The sequence below is a fragment of the Xenopus laevis genome, chromosome 7S (assembly GCF_017654675.1).
Source record: "Xenopus laevis strain J_2021 chromosome 7S, Xenopus_laevis_v10.1, whole genome shotgun sequence".
Classification (NCBI taxonomy): domain Eukaryota; kingdom Metazoa; phylum Chordata; class Amphibia; order Anura; family Pipidae; genus Xenopus; species Xenopus laevis.
Window position 1 is genome coordinate 10,073,156 of NC_054384.1, and position 18,985 is coordinate 10,092,140.

Sequence of the window (18,985 nt, forward strand, 5' to 3'; positions counted from 1 at the left end):
GATTTTAATAAAAACTGCAGTATAATTTACCTAAGGGCTCTTACTGACGAGCGGTTGAAGCTGCGCTCCCCTGCATTCCGTTTTTCTGTGTTCAGCTGCAGGGGAGCGCAGGAATAGACGCATTTAGCTTTTTTCAATGGGGCTGTACTCACACAGGCGCGGGTAGGCGCCCAACGCAGGAAAAATGCAGCATGTTGCGTCTCAACCTGCGTTCGGCACCTACACGCGCCTGTGTGAGTACAGCCCCATTGAAAAAAGCGAAATGCGTCTATTCCTGCGCTCCCCTGCGGCTGAACGCAGAAAAACGGAACACAGGGGAGCGCAGCTACAACCGCTCGTCAGTAAGAGCCCTTCATGTGGATATTTTTAATAAAGACTATCTATCAATTTCATAATTGATTGACAATTGAAGAATTAATGCAAAATTCAATTGATTGAAATAAAATATAAAGTTCATTGGCATGTGGTCAGTTAATTGAAGTAAACGTGTAACAGCTTGGGATGGCTCCATTACTGTGTCCAAAAAATGGAAACTTAAAAAAATATGAGGACGCGATGACCCAAGAAATAGGCTAAAATATGCTCAGAAATACGATGGTCTCCACATGAGACGGTTATCTCATAATTTACCGTGTCTTGGATCTTTGTTCAAAAGCCATGTGGTCGCCATTAGGAATTATGATCCCCCATCCAACACACTATGTTTTAGCGATGCTGTCCACATGTAGCAATATTGGGTCAGACCCCTCACTGCATACACGCCAACACGGCATACCCAATAAGAATTAGGGGAGGAAATAATTATTAGTGTTATTACTAAAAACTTTCTGTTTACTCTAAAGCAATTAAACACGGTTCACAGGTTTTTGTAGCAGCTATGAATAGAACTCACCAAAAGCTGTTTATAGAATGTAGTGTACACATGTGCTTAGGGATATGGAAGCTCTCGCTGGGATCTCTTACACAGGACATGCCAAACAAGTAGTTTGAAGATAATGTTTCTTTAAGGGGGCATATGCCTGGGAGGGCACTATATCCTCCCCACCCTCATATAAAAGGCTTTGCTGAGACCATTTTTAGCGCAGTAAGATCAGTGACAAGAAGACACCAAAAGAGATCGAGGATTGAGATCCCTCGAATTACCATCTGCATCCCACCCTCCCCCCTTCACCCTGAACCATCTATTTTAAGGACTGGGAGAAATAAAGGGGATTATAAAATATGAGTGAAGCAACAGCTGAAGAACCAAAGCCCAAAACACCAGGGGCTGAAGCAAGTGCTCCACCTGCTTCAAGTGAAATAGAACGGAAAGTACTGGGTGAGTAACTGGGTAGCCACTTGTCAGATGTTGGGGACAACAGTTGTTGACTTTATTGTATGACTTGTGGTCTTATTTGTTCAGCCTAATTGCTCCACCTGTTGGTCCAAGTTGATTATTCAATAAATAAGGGATTTTATGACCTCACTAAGTCTAAGTTACAAATACTATATTCAGCATTGGCCATAGTTGTACTGCAGAGCTTTATGCTGTTACATATACTGTCCAAATGCAGTAGGACCAGATGAGAAGACAAATATAAGAAGTCACCATTATTCAATAAATAGGGGATTTTATGACCTCACTAAGTCTAAGTTACAAATACTATATTCAGCATTGGCCGTGGTTGTACTGCAGAGCTTTATGCTGTTGGATATACTGTCTGAATGCAGTAGGACCAGATGAGAAGGCAAATATAAGAAGTCACCATATTCCATGCTAGTTACTAATAATAACATGGCAGATTTTCTAACAGTGCATAGGACACTGAAGGTAGCTGAAAAGGCTAGAAAAGTCCACACATGTACGTTTGATTTTAAAGGACAACTGGCCTGTACTCATTGCGCCTATTTTGGTCTATATCCATGACTCAGTGGGGCTCATTTAACATTGGGCACATTTCGCCTGGGCAGTAACCCATGGGAGCTTGTTGAAAGATGCTAATCACTGATTGGCTGCTATGAGATACTGTCAAGGCGCCAATTTGTACTAAGTCGACCCCAATTTAAATGGAATCAATAATTCAATTTCTCCATCTGGAAAGATATTTACAGAAGAAGGAGGTGATTGTGGCCAACCCTTATCACTATGAATATGAACAATGTAGACAAGAGCCATTGGACACATCCAGTATCACCCCTTTAACTAACACTTCTTTTGCCCCTTCCATCTCTTCTGTTTCACCTATCCCAAAAGACTTATGGAACATCAAAGATGTTTTCACAAAACAGTAACTTAAATCGGTTCACAAACTCTGGAGCTGACCCCTGTAGGCTGGCGGACCCACCCACAATTGCATTGAAATCGTGAAGAATGACTGTTTTCTCTCCTAAAAACCCAATTTTAAATGAAATTTGCTGTAGATATTCTTGTAACTAGGGGGAGAACAGGGGGTGGGGGGTTCTTAACAAATGTTTGACCTCAATTTGAATTGAAAAAGTCTGAAAACCAGACATCTTATAGCTGATCAGTTTCAGCAACCGTTCTTGACAGTTATTTCTAGCTCTGTGAATACCTGGCAAATAGCAAATAAATATATAACTTTAAAAAAATAAAACGCTGTATTTGACTCTTTTTAGCTACTAAAGTCCAGGGAACTGTGAAATGGTTCAACGTGAGAAACGGCTATGGGTTCATTAACAGGTAGGTTACTATATTATTAGTATAACAGGTACTGAATGTTATTTGTTCCAGGTTGATTGGTTGACGTGTGTGTTTTTATCAGAATTTCTTGAGGTTAGCCAAAGAATTATATAGACTGTATTAACCAAATTGGACATAAGTTTCCTAAAAGGGTGCATAATGGGTTTGTGGCTACTTTTCCCATCCACAGATAGACACAAAGCAGCGAAACTTGTGTTTGGGATCTGCATCCCCAGACTTCCAGAATTGCCCCTTCCTTATGGGTGCCCTGAAACAATCCATACAGCACTGCATGGTGAGGATGGAAGTTCCTGGGCACACAGTCTCTGAGTTTGTGTTTCCGGGCATCAAGCAGCGGCCATGTAAATCCCCAATCCAAGAACACTTGCATAGATGTTTCTTCATGAATGATGCACCATGGGCAGTGCCGTTACCTACACACAGGTTATGGACATTCAACAATGATGCCCATGAAGAGCTTGATGAAGCCTATAGATCAGGGGTCCCCACCATTTTTTACCCATTCAAATGTTAAAAGAATTGGGCAGCAACACAAGCATGAAAATGTTCTTGGGTGGCACCAAATAAATGCCGTGATTAGCTATTTGGTAGCCGTTATGTGGACTGGCAGCCTAGAGGAGGAGGAGGCAGAACACCTGGTTTTTATGCAACTAAAACTTGCCTCCAAACCTGGAATTGAAATAAGTTTCTGCTTTGGGGCCATTGGGAGCAACATCCAAGGGGTTGGTGAACATCATGTTGCTCATGAGCCATTGGTTGGGGAACAGTGCTATAGATCAAGGGTGATAAGCTTAAAGGGGAACTATCGAGAAAATTAAAATTTAATACTAGCTTCGGCATCCTGAAATAAGAAACATTCTAAATACAACTAATTAAAAGTTCTGTACCGTTTCTGAAATAATCCAGTTTATCTTCACTATTCCTCTATCAGCAACTATTTCTTATTATGTCTTCATTCAGGAGTTGGGTGTCAGATGAATGATCCAATATATCTTATAGGGAGGCTCCTTTTGCCTAGAAGATGTATTAGAGCTCACTCTATTAAAATCATCAGACATTGTGGGGCACATTTATCAAGGGTCGAATTTCGAGGGTTAATAAACCCTCGAATTCGACCCTCAAATTTAAGTCCCTCGAATGCGATTATCGAATTCGAAGGATTTAGCGTAAATCCTTCGATCGATCGAACGAAGTAAAAATTGTTCGATCAAACGATAAAATCCTTTGAATCGAACGATTCGAACGATTTTAAGCGATCGATCGAAGGATTTTTCTTCGATCAAAAATTATTTTTAGAAAAGTGCTGGGGAAGGTCCCCATAGGCTAACATTGTACCTCGGTAGGTTTAAAGTGGTGAAGTATGAAGTCAAAGTAATTTTTAAAGAGACAGAACTTCGACTATCGAATGGTCGAACATTTTTTACTTCGAATCGTTCGAATCATCGAATTTGACCCATTTGATGGTCGAAGTACAAAATAAAATACTTCGAAATTCTAATTTTTTATCATTCGAATTCTTCACTCGAGCTTAGGAAATGTGCCCCTATGTCTCTCTACATGCAGAATTTGTGCAAAAGGCAGTTATTTGTTAGATTGTGTTTGTACTGGAATCAGTTATTTGGGTGAGCACCTGCTAGGAAAAGGAGCCACCCCTATAAGATACATTGGATCATTCATCTGACACCCAAATGCTAAATGTAGAGTAGACAGAATGAAGAGAAACAGATGCTGAGACAGCAATAGTGAAGATAAACTTGATTATTCCAGAAACAATGCAGAATTTTAAATCGATTCTATTAAGAAAGTTTCTTATTTCAGTATTAGGAAGCTTCTATTAAATTTTAATGTTTGCGATAGTTCCCCTTTAATGTGCATTTGGCTGGCTGACATTACAACAGTATAATGGAGAGGCTATAGAAAACATATTTTAAATAAGCACTCAACAGGTATCAATGACCTGAAAATATAAGAGAGATATTGTCTAACCTCTGAGTGAATCTGTTCCTAGGCAAGCAAGATCCTCTGCGGGTCTCCGTGCCTGCGCTGCATATTAACTGTCACTTCTGAGATCAGAAATTGATCCCAAAGTATTCCTATCATGCATATGAACTCCCCCTCCAGCCTTGAGCTCTAGTTTCAGCAAAGCTGCCTGCTATAAATCTTATGAACAGAAATCAGTTCTCATCAATCGAAGGCAGAGGATATACAAGGGTCTGCAGACAGCAAAAGCTTTTTCTGATAGAAAGGCACTGAAAACTACTTTAAAAGTCGGAATACCAATATTTGGAAGGGTTATAAGTCTCATGCAAAGGCTAAAACATTTTTTTGCATAATTAAATATAAGCTATCAGGCTCAATAATAAAATGGAAGTGTAAAGGGAAACCAGTGAACTGTTTAACATATCTCCCAACTGTCCCATTTTTTGTGGGACAGTCCCGATTTTGACAGCTCAACCCGTAGTCCTGGATTGTTACTGAAATGTCCCGACTTTCTCTTTGATCTCCTGCACTGATCAGCCAGAAAAGGATAGAAATAGAAGTAAAAATCGAAGTAAAAATCATTCGACCATTCGAATGTCTCTTTAAAAAAATACTTCGACTTCATACTTTGCGACTTTAAACCTACCAAGGTTCAATGTTAGCCTATGGGGACCTTCCCCAGCACAAGTTTTTTGTGGTTGAATAAAAATCTTTCGATCGCTCACTTAAAATCGTTCGGATCGAACGATTTTACCGTTCGATCGAACAATTTTTATTCAATCGTTCAATCGAAGTATATGCAGTAAATCCTTCAAATTCGATATTCGAATTCAAAGGATTTTACTTCTCGGGTCGAATTTGAGGGTTTTTTAACCCTCGAAATTCGACCCTTGATAAATCTGCCCCTTAATGTTCCTCACCACAGGATTATATTGCAGTGTAACACTGTCCTTTATTTAGTCTGTCAGTCTTTTGGGGAACGCATGTATTTATTAACAGAGGGGGACACTAGTTAATAATTCAAGTTTAACTATCCAACAGGGCATCAGAATATTTATACAGGTATGGGATCTGTTATCTGGAAACCCATTATCCAGAAAGTTCCAAATTACTTAATGGTCGTCTCCAATAGGCTCCATTTTATCCAAATAATTAAAAATGTTTAAAATGATTTCCTTTTTCTCTGTAACAATAAAACAGTGCCTTGTAAATGAATTCAACTAAGATATAATTGATCCTTATTGAAAACAAAACCAGCCTATTGGGTCTATTTAAGGTTTACATGATTTTCTAGTACACTTTTTAGTATGAAGATCCAAATTTTGGAAAGATCCCTTATCCAGAAAGCCTCCATTACTGAGCATTCTGGATAATAGGTCTCATATCTGTACTAAATATTACTTACAGGGTTGTGCACTTCCAAGGTCCCATGTATCATCATATAGTCATTCTTTCTTTTTTGAAAAGCGTATCTAATCATAAAGGTATCTCTTATCCAGAAACCTTATATCCAGAAACCTCCAAATTGCCAGAAGGTCATCTCCTATAGAGTGCATTTTAAGCAAATCTGTATAAAGCCTTATTGTTGGCAAAATAATGCTATTGGGTTTATTTAATGTACTGTATAAGTGATTTCTAGCAGACATTAGGTTTTACTGAAACACATGTCCCAAGCATTCTGGATAATAGATCCTGTATTTGTCATTAAACTTATAAAAAGTTCCACAATCAGGTTCAAAACATAGGAAGCACTTGTTTCATTTTCCTCAGATCCGAACATGCAAACCAGGGTTTGGAATTCCAGCACTTTTTCGTAGTATTTATATTCAGCCAAACTAAATTAGAACTATAAAAGTCATGTGACTGGACAATTAGGGTATACTCATTAGGGTTTAGATTCAGGCGTTTTAGGCTGAATCCAAAAATGATGGATTTGGAACATGCCTTTGTTTAAATAATTTTTCTGCCTTGTTACGCCCTACTTCATCACATCCCTTTGACTTTATAGGAATGACACCAAAGAAGATGTCTTTGTCCACCAGGTAAGAATAAAAAAAAAAATGTAATTTGTTTTTTTAGATTAAAGTGCTGCAGAGTAATACATGATTGGACTGAATGTGCAAGTGCTTCAATGGAGAGATGAATAAAATATAATTTACAAGAGCAAAAGTTTATCTGCTAGATATTCTAATTCCCCGTTTGCAGGCATCTTCGTTTTCCCAAATGCATTAGTCATGATTAGCTGAAATAGTGTGACTAATCTCCGGGCCCATCTGTCAGCCAGTAACTTGAAACGGAAGCCACTATTGCCCCAGTTGTTAAGCAGTCAGAAATAAAGAAATGATGGCTCAGTAGAAGCAGCCAGTGGATCATCTCACAGGGACGGGAAAATACATGTACTAGAAAGAAATGTACTGGAGAGTATTTGCTTCCAAAGGATACTGTATAGGGGGTTCCATTCAAGTTGCATCTATTATAGTAGAAACCCACTTAACTGTGGCCAAGCCCTGCACGCTGCATTTTTCATAATGCAAAGGATTCATTGGAGACTGTGATTGGTGAAAGGGGACTTGTGTTATGTTTTATTTTATAGTTGCCTGTATAGATTATGTTGCCATGTTTCCTCTCTAAAATTATAAATAAATTGCAGCCTGCACAGCGGGATCTAACCGTTGCTTTATTACTGCCATTATTTAAAAAGGGGTTTTCACTGTATGTAATGAAAGAGCTGGTACAGCTAGACAGGTATGGGATCTTTAATGTTGGACTGGGGTTTTCAGGGACCATTACCCCAGGAACCATCACTCCAGCCACAGAGGTCTCCCACCTCATTTCATGCCCAACCTCATACAGTGTCGGACTGGCCCACTGGGATACCAGGAAAAGTCCCGGTGGGCCTAGGTGTCAGTGGCCCCTCATGCTGCTAGACATTTGGCCTATTTCATGGCCATTCTCTATTTCTACGAGAACAAAGATGCTTAATAGGTGGAATAGATTATAGTATGTAAAGAAAAGAGATTAGGAGAATAGAGGTTGAGTGAGGAGAGGAAGAAAAATAGTACTAAGAGTGGGCCCCTGGTCTAAGATTAATTGGTGGGCCCCTGGTCAAAGGTTTTTGGTGGGCCCCTGGTGTCCCAGTCCGACACTGACCTCATACCTCCTTTTGCTGCCAGTGGCAGGTGCTGTGAACTTCCATGGCACAGGCAAACTGCTCCCCACCTGTAGATTGTAGGCAGGCAATGAACATGGGTTAGTGGTGCCATGGGGTCTAGGGCCAAATTGTAATTTCTCCCTGTGTCCCACTGACACAGCCCTACCTTGCTGGAATCGCTTCTATCCAGCAGTGATGTATGGTTTAAAAAAAACTCAACCCACACCCAACCCTAACCTGCGCCTTCCCACTCCATACGTCACTTCTACACATGCTTCTGGGAATCTTTGGGAGCAGAGGAGAATTGGATTTCCCCAGTCTGATCTACATTCACCCTGAACCCACCGTGGTTGGCCAAATTTCAACCTGAACTTCTTGACTTGTGGCTTAAAGGAAAACTATACTCCCAAAATGAACAGTTAAGCAACAGATAGTTCATATCATATTAAATGGCATATTAAAGAATCTTACCAAACTGGAATATATATTTAAGTAAATATTGCCCTTTTACATCTCTTGACTTGAGCCCCCATGTGTGCTGCCTCAGAAATCACCTGACCAGAAATACTACAGCTCTAACTGTAACAGGAAGAAGTGTGGAAGCAAAAGACACAACTGTCTGTTAATTGGCTCATGTGACCTAACATGTATGGTTTGTTGGTATGTTTGTGAGTACAGTGAATCCTACGATCCCAGGGGGCGGCCCTTATTTTTTAAAATGGCAATTTTCTATTTATGATTACCCAATGGCACATACTACTAGAAAAGTATATTATTATGAAAATGGTTTATTTACATGAAGCAGGATTTTACATATGAGCTGTTTTATGCAATATCTTTTTATAGAGACCTACATTGTTTGGGGGGTATAGTTTTCCTTTAACCTGTGGTTCCCAAGGGTTTCAGGTCACTACAAGAAAGCCTAGAAATAAAGCAGGGTTGACATTTCCTATAGTGTCCTTCATTTTCCTTTGTAATAATTAGATTGTGTTTCACTTACTGTTGATTATTAATCTAGGATAACTCTATGTCAACAAATGAATACTTTTCAAGTTTCCTTAATGTATGGTCCTCTGCTTTATGGAAAGACCCCCCTTTAAAGTAGCTAATTGATGTATAAAGTTCTACATTAGGCAGTGAATACTGTATTTACCATAGGAATGTCAGTTCTACCCAAAATCCTACTTTGCACAGCATGATACATACTTTATTTCTTGGCCCACAGACAGCGATAAAGAAAAATAATCCTCGCAAGTATCTGCGGAGTGTAGGGGATGGAGAGGTGGTGGAATTTGATGTTGTTGCTGGGGAAAAGGTAGGTTTGCCCCTTTTTTTCTATTCAAATATATTAAATTATATTTTGTGTCCTGTGTCCATGCTGTGACTGCACAGGGGTCCTCAAGACACAGGAGCCCTCAGCAACCCAAACAAATGTGATTTGGCTGTTTGATGATCCAATGATGTTCTTTATCAAAACATAAGAATACTGAATTCTTTACATACAGTAGAAGTATGCGTCTAGCAGTAACTAGGCCAAGATGTTGAACATGGTACATAATACAATATTTGTGTAGATGTTAGTGTTTTAGATTTCACATATATATCTATAAAGAACTAAATTGCCTGGAGAACTAAAGAAGATTTCTATGAACACTTCATGCCTTATTAGTTTATTATTAGCTGATAAATCATTAATAACATTATAAGTTATTTTCTTTTATGATAAATATTCTGGTATCCAAACGAAAAATCTATCATTAAACACAAAAAGCAAAAAGTGTCTATAATTTATCCTGATGTGGCAGAGAAGCCCTCGTCTGTTATTAATGAAATATACTGTTATCAGAAAGTAAACTTGCATTTATATATATTTTGTTGCCAGGGGGCTGAGGCGGCTAATGTGACTGGCCCAAAGGGAGCACCCGTTCAAGGCAGTCGCTATGCAGCAGATCGGCGCAGATACCGCCGCGGTTACTATGGACAGAGAAGAGGTCCCCCAAGGGAGGTCAGCAAAAATTTAAGGATGGCTGCACTGTTAGAATCGCTCACAGTTACACTAAATACAGATATATTATGTTCACCTGCTGAGTGGTTGTTACATGTGGCATTATCAAAAAGTCTGCAAGGTGCAAAAATTGGTATTATCCTTTAATTATGACATATTCGGCAGTGTTTTACAGAGATTATACATCATTCTTTGCCCCAGTGGAGCTTACAATCTAAAGTCTCTAACAGTAACGTAACTAGAGGGGGGCGGCCGGGCCCCTAACAGTAAAGTAACTAGATGGGGGCGGCCGGGCCCCCCTCCGTACGCCCGGAACTACCCGGAATTGCCTGGAAATTGTTGCGTGCTAGCTGCCAGGGGGCCCTGAGGGGGTGCGGGCCCTGGCCCAATTGCACCCCCTGCTCCCCCGGTAGTTACGCCACTGGTCTCTATCACATTCATACAAACTATGGTCAGGAGTCAATTAACCTGCCTGTATGTTTATGGTTCTCATAACTGAAATAATATTTAGGCCCTGATTCCATTCCGTGTTAAGCTGCCATCATGGTCCTTCCCAGGGGCGTAACTACAGAGGAAGCAGACCCTGCGGCTGCAGGGGGGCCCAGGAGGTACAGGGGGCCCCATGAGGCTCTCATTGATGAGCAATTTGAACATATATTGGTAAAACAGGAGAAATACTGGATATGTTGGGGGCCCTAAAATTAATTTGCTGTGGGGCCCAGCAACATCTAGTTACGCCACTGGACTCCTTCCACTGCAAAGTTTCAGTACAGGGGACTTCATCATCATCAGAAACCATTGAAACATTAGCAGAAAATGTAGTTATAGAATCTTGAGCTTCTTGGCTGATTATAAATGAATTCTGATGCAGAATGTGCTTGTTTCTAGGCTTACAGTATATGTAATGTGAATCTGAAGTGATTAGCCTAGTAATGGGAATTTTATACTGTATATACTGTGAGTCAGTTCCTAAGCTCAGATAAGTGACAGCAGCCTAGAGCATGTGCTATGAATCAGCAGAATTTGGGGCTAATTTGGAGGCACAGAGGTGGATTCTTATGTGAATTACTCATAATGTAAAAAGAGAGTTCACACTTGCACACCCAGGCGCTCTGATAAAGTGAATCCCCGGTGCTCAGTGAAAGAAACATCTAACATCGGAAGGACAAAGCAAGTCACTAAACCAGCAAGGGCTCACCCTGCTAACACTACCTCTGTGTGCCAGTGACTTGCTTTCTCCATTACTCAAAAGGCGCAAAACTTGTTCATCATATGTAAATAAATATGACAAATCACCCATACTGACATGTGATTTAAAATGTGTCTAAATCAGTTGCTATAAATAATAATGTAGGCATGTCAACATCTGGTTTTTCATTTGATTCTTCGAGGAATGTAAATGGCAAGGGATTAATCCAGAGCAGCTGCCGTAGAGTAGAGTCTAAATTTGGCATCTGAATTTTTATAGTATGTGTTAGCGAAACAGATGCTAGGGATTATCAGGCTGACGGGTGGAGTCTCTGGGAAATGTGTTCATCAAGTGACTGGATTGTGTTACAAGCATAAGGAAAGTAGGTCATTAGCTCAATGTATTTGAATATGTAGGAAATGTACTATATGGCCCAGCTCATTGATCATCATCATGTCCATTATAATGTGTGCCCTTGTGTATCTCACAGCCAGGAGGTGCAGATGGATAGGGTTTTGCTTTTGTCAGCTGGTGCAACTGGGAAAGCCCTGAACTCCATTAGCAAGCAGATTGCATTCAACATATGAAGACAGGCAAAAGTTATAATGACAGACGTAATTTTTCTCCAAGCCTTTTTTTCCCTTTTATTACTGGGCTTGTTTACACAACCTTCAGTGATGTTACTGTCCATAACATTAAAAGTATTTTAATATGTTTGATTTTCTGGATTTACCTGCCTGTCCTTCACTTTTGCCTTCTACCCGTGCTTAACCTTGTATTGACTTCATCTACATCACAAACTCTATTAAGGACATGCTCTAGTTAGAAGGTTCTACCCAGGCGAAAGTTCTAGTCAGGAGTATGGTTTAGTCAATAGAAGGCTCTAGTCAGTGCTATGCTGTAGTATTAAGAGTTTGCTCTATTCAGACATATGCGTAGAGCAGTGGTCCCCAACCAGTAGCTCGTGAGTAACATGTTGCTCTCCAACACCGTTGATGTTGCTCCCAGTGGCCTCAAAGCAGGAGCTTATTTTTGAATTCCAGGCTTGGAGGCAAGTTTTAGTTGTATAAAAACCAGGTGCACTGCCAAACAGAACCTCAATGTAGGTTGACAATCCACATAGGAGCTACTAAATGACCAATCACAGCACTTATTTGGCACCCCAAGAACATTTTTCATGCATGTGTTGCTCCCCAACTCCTTTTACTTCTGAATGTTGCTCACGGGTTCAAAAGGTTGGGGATCCCTGGCTTAGAGGATGGCTCAAGTTGGAGTATGCGCTAGTTGGGACCAAATTCTATTAAGGGCATGCTCTAATTAGAATGTTCTAGCCAGGAGAAAGTTATAGCCAGGAGTATAGTATAGTCAATAGAAGGCTCTAGTCAGTGCTATGCTCTAGTTTTAAGAATTTTCTCTATTCAAAAGTATGCTAGTTAGTAGTTAGAGTATGGTTCTAGTTAGAAGAATGTTCTTGTCTGGAATATGCTTTAGTCATTTGAAAGTCTTAGTCAGGACTGTGCTCTACTATTACGCGTATGCTCTATTCAGGAGTATGTTATAGTCAGTGGAGGGTTCTACGGTATGCTCTATTAAGGGCATGCTCTAGTTAGAAGGTTCCAGCCAGGAGAAAGTTACAGTCAGGACTCAGTATGGTATAGTCAATAGAAGGCTCTAGTCAGTGCTATGCTCTAGTATTAAGAGTTTGCTCTATTCAAAAGTATGCTATAGTTAGAGGATGGTTCTAGTTAGGAGTATGCACTAGTTGGGAGCAAACTCTATTAAGGGCATGCTTTAGTTAGAAGAAGGTTCTTGTGTGGAATATGCTTTAGTCATTTTAAAGTTTTAGTCAGGACTATGCTCTACTATTATGCGTATGCTCTTTTCAGGAGTATGTTATAGTAAGTGGAGGGTGTTAGGAGTCTGCTTTAGTTAGGAGAAGGTGCTAGTCAGGCATATGCTCTAGTTAGGAGTATGCTGTAATTAGGAAAATGCTCTGGTCAGGAGCAAGCAATAGTGTGAATTATACACTAGTGAGGAGAAGGTTGTAGTCAGGAGTATGATCAAGTCCATAACTGTCACCCATCAGTGTTAGCCAGGAGAAAGTTCTAGTCAGAAGTATGGTATAGTCAGTAGAAGGCTCTAGTCAGTGCTATGCTCTATTATTTAAAGTTTTCTCTTTTCAGAAGTATGCTATAGTTAGAAGAAGTTCTGGTTAGGAATATACACTAGTTGGGACCAAACTCTATTAAGGGCATGCTCTAGTTAGCAGAAGGTTATTGTCGGGAATATGCTTTAGGCAGTAGAAAGTTCTAGTCAGGACTATGCTCTAGTATTAGGCATATGCTCTTTTCAGGAGTATGTTATAGTAAGCGGAGGGTGTTAGGAGTATGCTTTAGTTAGGAGAAGGTGCTAGTCAGGTGTATGCTCTAGTTAGGAGTATGCTGTAATCAGGAAAATGATCTGGTCAGGAGCAACCTATAGTGTGAATTATACTCTAGTGAGGAGAAGGTTGTAGTCAGGAGTATGGTCAGGTGCATAACTGTCACCCATCAGTCTACATGTGACCTCTATACCCTCAATCCACTGGTACCTGGAAATCCACTAGTTCTAGAGGAAGTGCTGAATTGCTAAACTGTCCTTACCTCACTCCAACATTTAGAAGAGCATGGCCAGAAATTAAATGCATAGGAAAGAGATTTGCCAATATTGGCAAATGAACCGGACTGACTTTGTAATTATTGTAGCATTTATCATATACAGTACACTAATTATATAGTATTTGGCTTAATTTTACTTCTTCAAAACAGGGTGGAGATGGTGAGATAAAAGATGGGGTTCCAGAAATGATTCAGACCCAGCAAATCAATCAAATCAATCGTCAGCCAGCTGGCTACCGTCCAAGATATCGCAGGTATTTGCCTTTTTTATCCGTAGAACAGTGATTGTTTGAGTTTTTTATTTGAGCCTGAAGGTGTTTTGTCCCAGTGTTTGGATAGTCCTTTTGTGCCCATGGCATGGTAATGAACATTATATTATATTATACAGTCTCATGTATCATATTGTATTCCCAAAGAACCATGACTCAACCAAGATCTGTTCCACCAACTGGAGAGAATGAAAACAAGGAGAATCAGACTGAGATGGCAGCCCCTGACCAGCAACAACAAATTCGCCGTGGGTTCCGAAGACCGTACAACTACCGGCGTAGACCTAACCAAGGAAGTGCTCCACCACAGGGGAGCAAAGAGTCAACCAAGGTAGATACACGTTGCATACTCTGTGTTAAGTGATTAATTTAATATAAAGTTGAGCAAACCGGGTCTATCCAGTACACTCTAACCGATCAGCCAAGGGTCCTCAGATTGTATTGCCTATTGAAAAGAACACAGACAATCAGAGCAGCAGTAAGTAAGGAGGAGCTGTGGTTCCTCTTCACTTCCACTCCTGGCCAACACATTTTAAAACTTACCCCATTCCAGAACATGTCGATAATCCCTGTGGTTCGGCAGGCCACCATACATGTACCAATAATCTTGGCCCAACTTGGCCCCTTAGGATCTCCTGCCAAATGAATATATGGGCAAAAATCAGTCAGTTAGGCAGGTTATCTCATTGCATTGGTTCATTGATGCAGTCCTCTCCCAACAGGGAGAGCCGGCCCCATTAATAATCAGATTGTTGGCACAGGGGCCCGCATGATCAGATAATTGCATTTTGACCCACTGCATTGGTGGCCAAGTGTGTAAAAATCCTTTTTTTTTCCAACCTTGTCAAACACAAGACTCTTATTATGCATGGCCAACCTATGAGTAGAACAAATTTATGTTGTTTAAAAGGGCAATTGCATGCCAATTAAAATGTCTTAGGAGCAACTGTAGGTGTTAATCCATTACTATTGTACATATTTAAAATTATTAAACTGATTCATTAAGTATATTAAAATGCCTGAATGGCAACCAAGAATGTCTGATTAAAGTAACATGGTCACCAGGTTCTAACTTCTGTTGCCTCATAATATAGTAGACTATAAAGATCAAATTGGGAGCAGACTCAGTAAATACTATGAAAACGCATACCAGAGACCTCTAGTGACCAAACAGAGGTGAAAACTACAAATACAAAAAAATTTTCTCCAAGGCATGCTAATTAGTAAAAAATATATATTTTATTCACATCAATTATTAAAAAACATCAAGAGTATACCCTCTAACGCCTAACGCGTTTCATGCTTACCCAGCACTTAGTCATAGGCAGAATCCGATTCTGCCTATGACTAAGTGCTGGGTAAGCATGAAACGCGTTAGGCGTTAGAGGGTATACTCTTGATGTTTTTTAATAATTGATGTGAATAAAATATATATTTTTTACTAATTAGCATGCCTTGGAGAAAAATTTTTTGTATTTGTCATAATATAGTAGGACTAGAATGTGCTGTACTGTACTGTGAGCAGACAAAAAAAACAAACACTCCCTAATGGAAGGAATAAAAATATGCCACAGTGTGCAATGTATGCTTCTGGTTATGGGGCAATAATAAAATGTCTATCTCATGGTGACCTTCTAGAAGTTATTCTTTAGACATCCAGGGGCATCACAATGTTTCCAGGCAAATTATAAATAATAAAAAAATAATAGAATTATGTTCTATAGATGAGTGACACCCCAGCTGAGAAGCCTGTGCCAGCAAGTGAGAAAAGCAATGCTGCGTAATTCGAGAGGCCCGGCCGTCCATCATGTAAGTGAGACAGTTGGTTATGTTACAGACTATAGTTGTAGTAGTCGATTTTGTGCATCTGCCTAGGGCATTTCTACTCTAGTCATATTGTAGGATTCTTGACATGAGGAATAACCAAAGAAAAGAGTAATTAATTACAGTAGGTGAGGGTAAGACTGGCCACACCAGGAATGCTTCATGTAGTTGGCCAGCTTAAATATACTGCAATATAGATAGACAGACAGCCCCTGTAGAGAAGTATACTGTATAGTATATATTGTCTGTTGCTGTGTTATTACTTCAAGGTGTTTTCAAGCTCACTACTTGTCCTTTCTGCCCTTATGTGTTTATCAGGTGCACAGATTGGGACTGGCAGATGTATTTGCTTATCTCTTAAGGCTTATGGCTTGTTCTGATGCAACGTAGAAAATATAACAGGCACTGCATGGAAAATATAACAGGCACTGCATGGATATGTGTTTTGATCTTCTCTAAATTTCATGCCGGCTGACCCATGTCCATGTACTGTGGATATCAGTCAGTTTGTCATTCAGGCAGGTTTGGTGCAGACACAGAATTTCTGCAATTGTATGGTGTATAGGGAAGATGAGAAAGTAAAGAGGTTCCTATCTGTTTCAATAGGGGTAGCAGAAAGTGAAGAGAAGTTGCATGTCCTCTTTACTTCCTCATCCACCAATGGTTGGTTTTCATATAAAATTGTTTTCATATTGCTAGAAGTTAATAATCCCTGTGACCCTAGCAGGACCGTATTTCGGACTTGAACACCCCTTGGCTCGCAAGTTCCTAGCTAGGGTTGCCACCTGGTCGGTATTTTACTGGTAATGATGGTTCATCCCAATTTTATTAATAGGGGGAAAAAACTAAATATATAGGAAGGCCGGTATTTTTTTCCAGAAAAGGTGGCAACCCTAGTCCTAGCGCCCGACTCCTAAGTGTACGCTGGAGCACTGGGGATTATGTGTGCAGGAGTATGCGTCCCCAGCACTCCTTAGATTGCGGCTGGGCGGTATGCTGCCCCTCAGGCCTGGATTTGTGGTGAGGCCAAAATATTAGGGTGGCAAAATATTAGCGGCAGCATGCTTTTAGGCAGCCTCTTTCTGAGGAGCATCTTGGGCGCTAGGCCGCGTGACCTAGGGGCACCCGTGCAGTAAATCCGTCCCTGCCGTCCCTAAAATCTTGCCACCCTTGGCCCAGGACTTTATGGCCTCGGCACAAATCCAGGCCTGGTCTCTAGCAGTTTTGAAAACAAAACAGAAGATGCCTAGTAGATATCAGCAATAAAATATCACTGTGACAAGTGAAGCTAACAATGTTTTTGGTTGCTTATAAATACAAAAAAATCATGCAAAATTAATAATGACACCCGATTGATAAGCTGGTATTGTATGGGTCCGTCTACAACATATTTAAAGTTACTTTAAGGGGCCAATTCATTAACTTCGAGTGAAGGAATAGAAGAAAAAAAACTTTGAATTTCGAAGTGTTTTTTTGGCTACTTCGACCATCGAATGGGCTACTTCGACCTTCGACTACGACTTGGACTTCGAATTGAAAGATTCAAACTAAAAATCGTTCGACTATTCGACCATTCGATAGTCGAAGTACTGTAGTCTCTTTAAGAAAAAACTTTGACCCCCTAGTTCGCCACCTAAAAGCTACCCAACCCAATGTTAGCCTATGGGGAAGGTCCCCATAGGCTTGCCTAACTTTTTTTGGTCGAAGGATAATCCTTCGATCGTTGGATTAAAATCGTTCGATGCGAAAGATTTAATCGTTCGATCGAACGATTATTCCTTCGATCGTTCGATCGAAGTATTTGCGCAAAATCCTTCGACTTCGATATTCGATATAAAGTAAACGTCCTTCTTAATCACTGAATATTTGTCATATATGAGGTCACTGGTATTATCTCTTAGGCCACATTAACACCTGGATACTAGAATAAATTTAATTAAGGAACTGCAGAAAAAGCAACGAGAGCACTTTGATTTAATTGCTTCCTTTCAGGTTATATGTAGGGAATTTGAATAACTTTGGGCAATATCTAGAAGCAGAACGATGGCAGGGCTTGTACAATCCTCATGTTGGTATTTTCATTTTTTTGCAGGTGCAAAATGAGCACTGACAGACAGACAGACAAGAGGCCTCACACTTCTTTCATTCGTCAGTGAGCTACAATTGCCAAATAATCAGGAGGGAGACAACTTGCCTTTTCGCTGTTAGGATAGCATGCTGCTGATATGCTTACAATTAATGGGATTCAGACACCTAATATTAACTTACAGTGGCGTAACTAGATGTTGCTGGGCCCCACAGCAAATTAATTTTAGGGCCCCCAACATATCCAGTGTATGTCCTGTTTTACCAATATATGTTCAAATTGCTCATCAATGAGAGTCTCATGGGGCCCCCTGTACCTCCTGGGCCCCCCTGCAGCCGCAGGGTCTGCTTCCTCTGTAGTTACGCCCCTGTTAACTTACTAGTGAAGGGGATACAAACTTTAAATGTTAAAGTTTATCTGTTAAAAACTTACTTTGATCCTTTGATGCCAAAGAACCCGTATGAGTAACAATCAGAGTGGTGGACTAGGGTATATATACCAATATATCATAAATTATATATACTGGTTTTTATGAACGGATGCTGACCTTCTCATCTAGGTAGATTCACCATGCATCAAAGCCTCAAACTTTGTTCTAATCTATAAACTATGTTACTCGATTTACATTAAGAACAGTTATGCATCCTTTTCCCAGTCTCCACCTGCATGCTTCAACCAAAAACCAAGCCCTCCTAGCTGTTGCAATACATATGACATCATTGTATGACATCATTGGTTTACAGCAGCATGCTTGCTTTTTTACATGGCAAAAAGAATCCATGGATGGCTTAAAAAACCATTTGCTATAAAAGAACATAAATTGTGGCAAAATTGTTTGTGTTCTGTTTTGTTCATTGCAGTGTATCTTTCCTATACTGGTACAAGGGGTCATTTACAATTAAAGGGATACTGTCATGGGAAAAATATTTTTTTTTCAAAATGAATCCGTTAATAGTGCTGCTCCAGCAGAATTCTGCACTGAAATCCATTTCTCAAAAGAGCAAACAGATTTTTTTTATATTCAATTTTGAAATCTGACATGGGGCTAGACATATTGTCAATTTCCCAGCTGCCCCAAGTCATTTGACTTGTGCTCTGATGAACTTCAATCACTCTTTACTGC

At 40.1% G+C, this 18,985-nt stretch overlaps 1 protein-coding gene across 2 annotated transcripts; it reads left to right on the plus strand.

Moving 5' to 3' along the window:
- Positions 1-1,067: 1,067 nt before the first annotated feature.
- Positions 1,068-18,692, plus strand: ybx3.S (Y-box binding protein 3 S homeolog). 2 transcript variants are annotated; one of them, XM_018227034.2, is made up of 9 exons: positions 1,068-1,318; positions 2,617-2,680; positions 6,690-6,723; positions 9,058-9,147; positions 9,715-9,837; positions 13,834-13,937; positions 14,100-14,283; positions 15,677-15,761; positions 17,869-18,692. In XM_018227034.2, the coding sequence occupies exons 1-8, from the start codon at positions 1,222-1,224 to the stop codon at positions 15,734-15,736; spliced, it is 756 nt and encodes a 251-aa protein (XP_018082523.1). In that variant the 5' UTR covers positions 1,068-1,221; the 3' UTR covers positions 15,737-15,761; positions 17,869-18,692. The 2 variants fall into 2 exon arrangements, with proteins under 2 accessions (XP_018082523.1, XP_018082525.1); XM_018227036.2 differs by lacking the exon at positions 9,058-9,147.
- Positions 18,693-18,985: the final 293 nt, after the last annotated feature.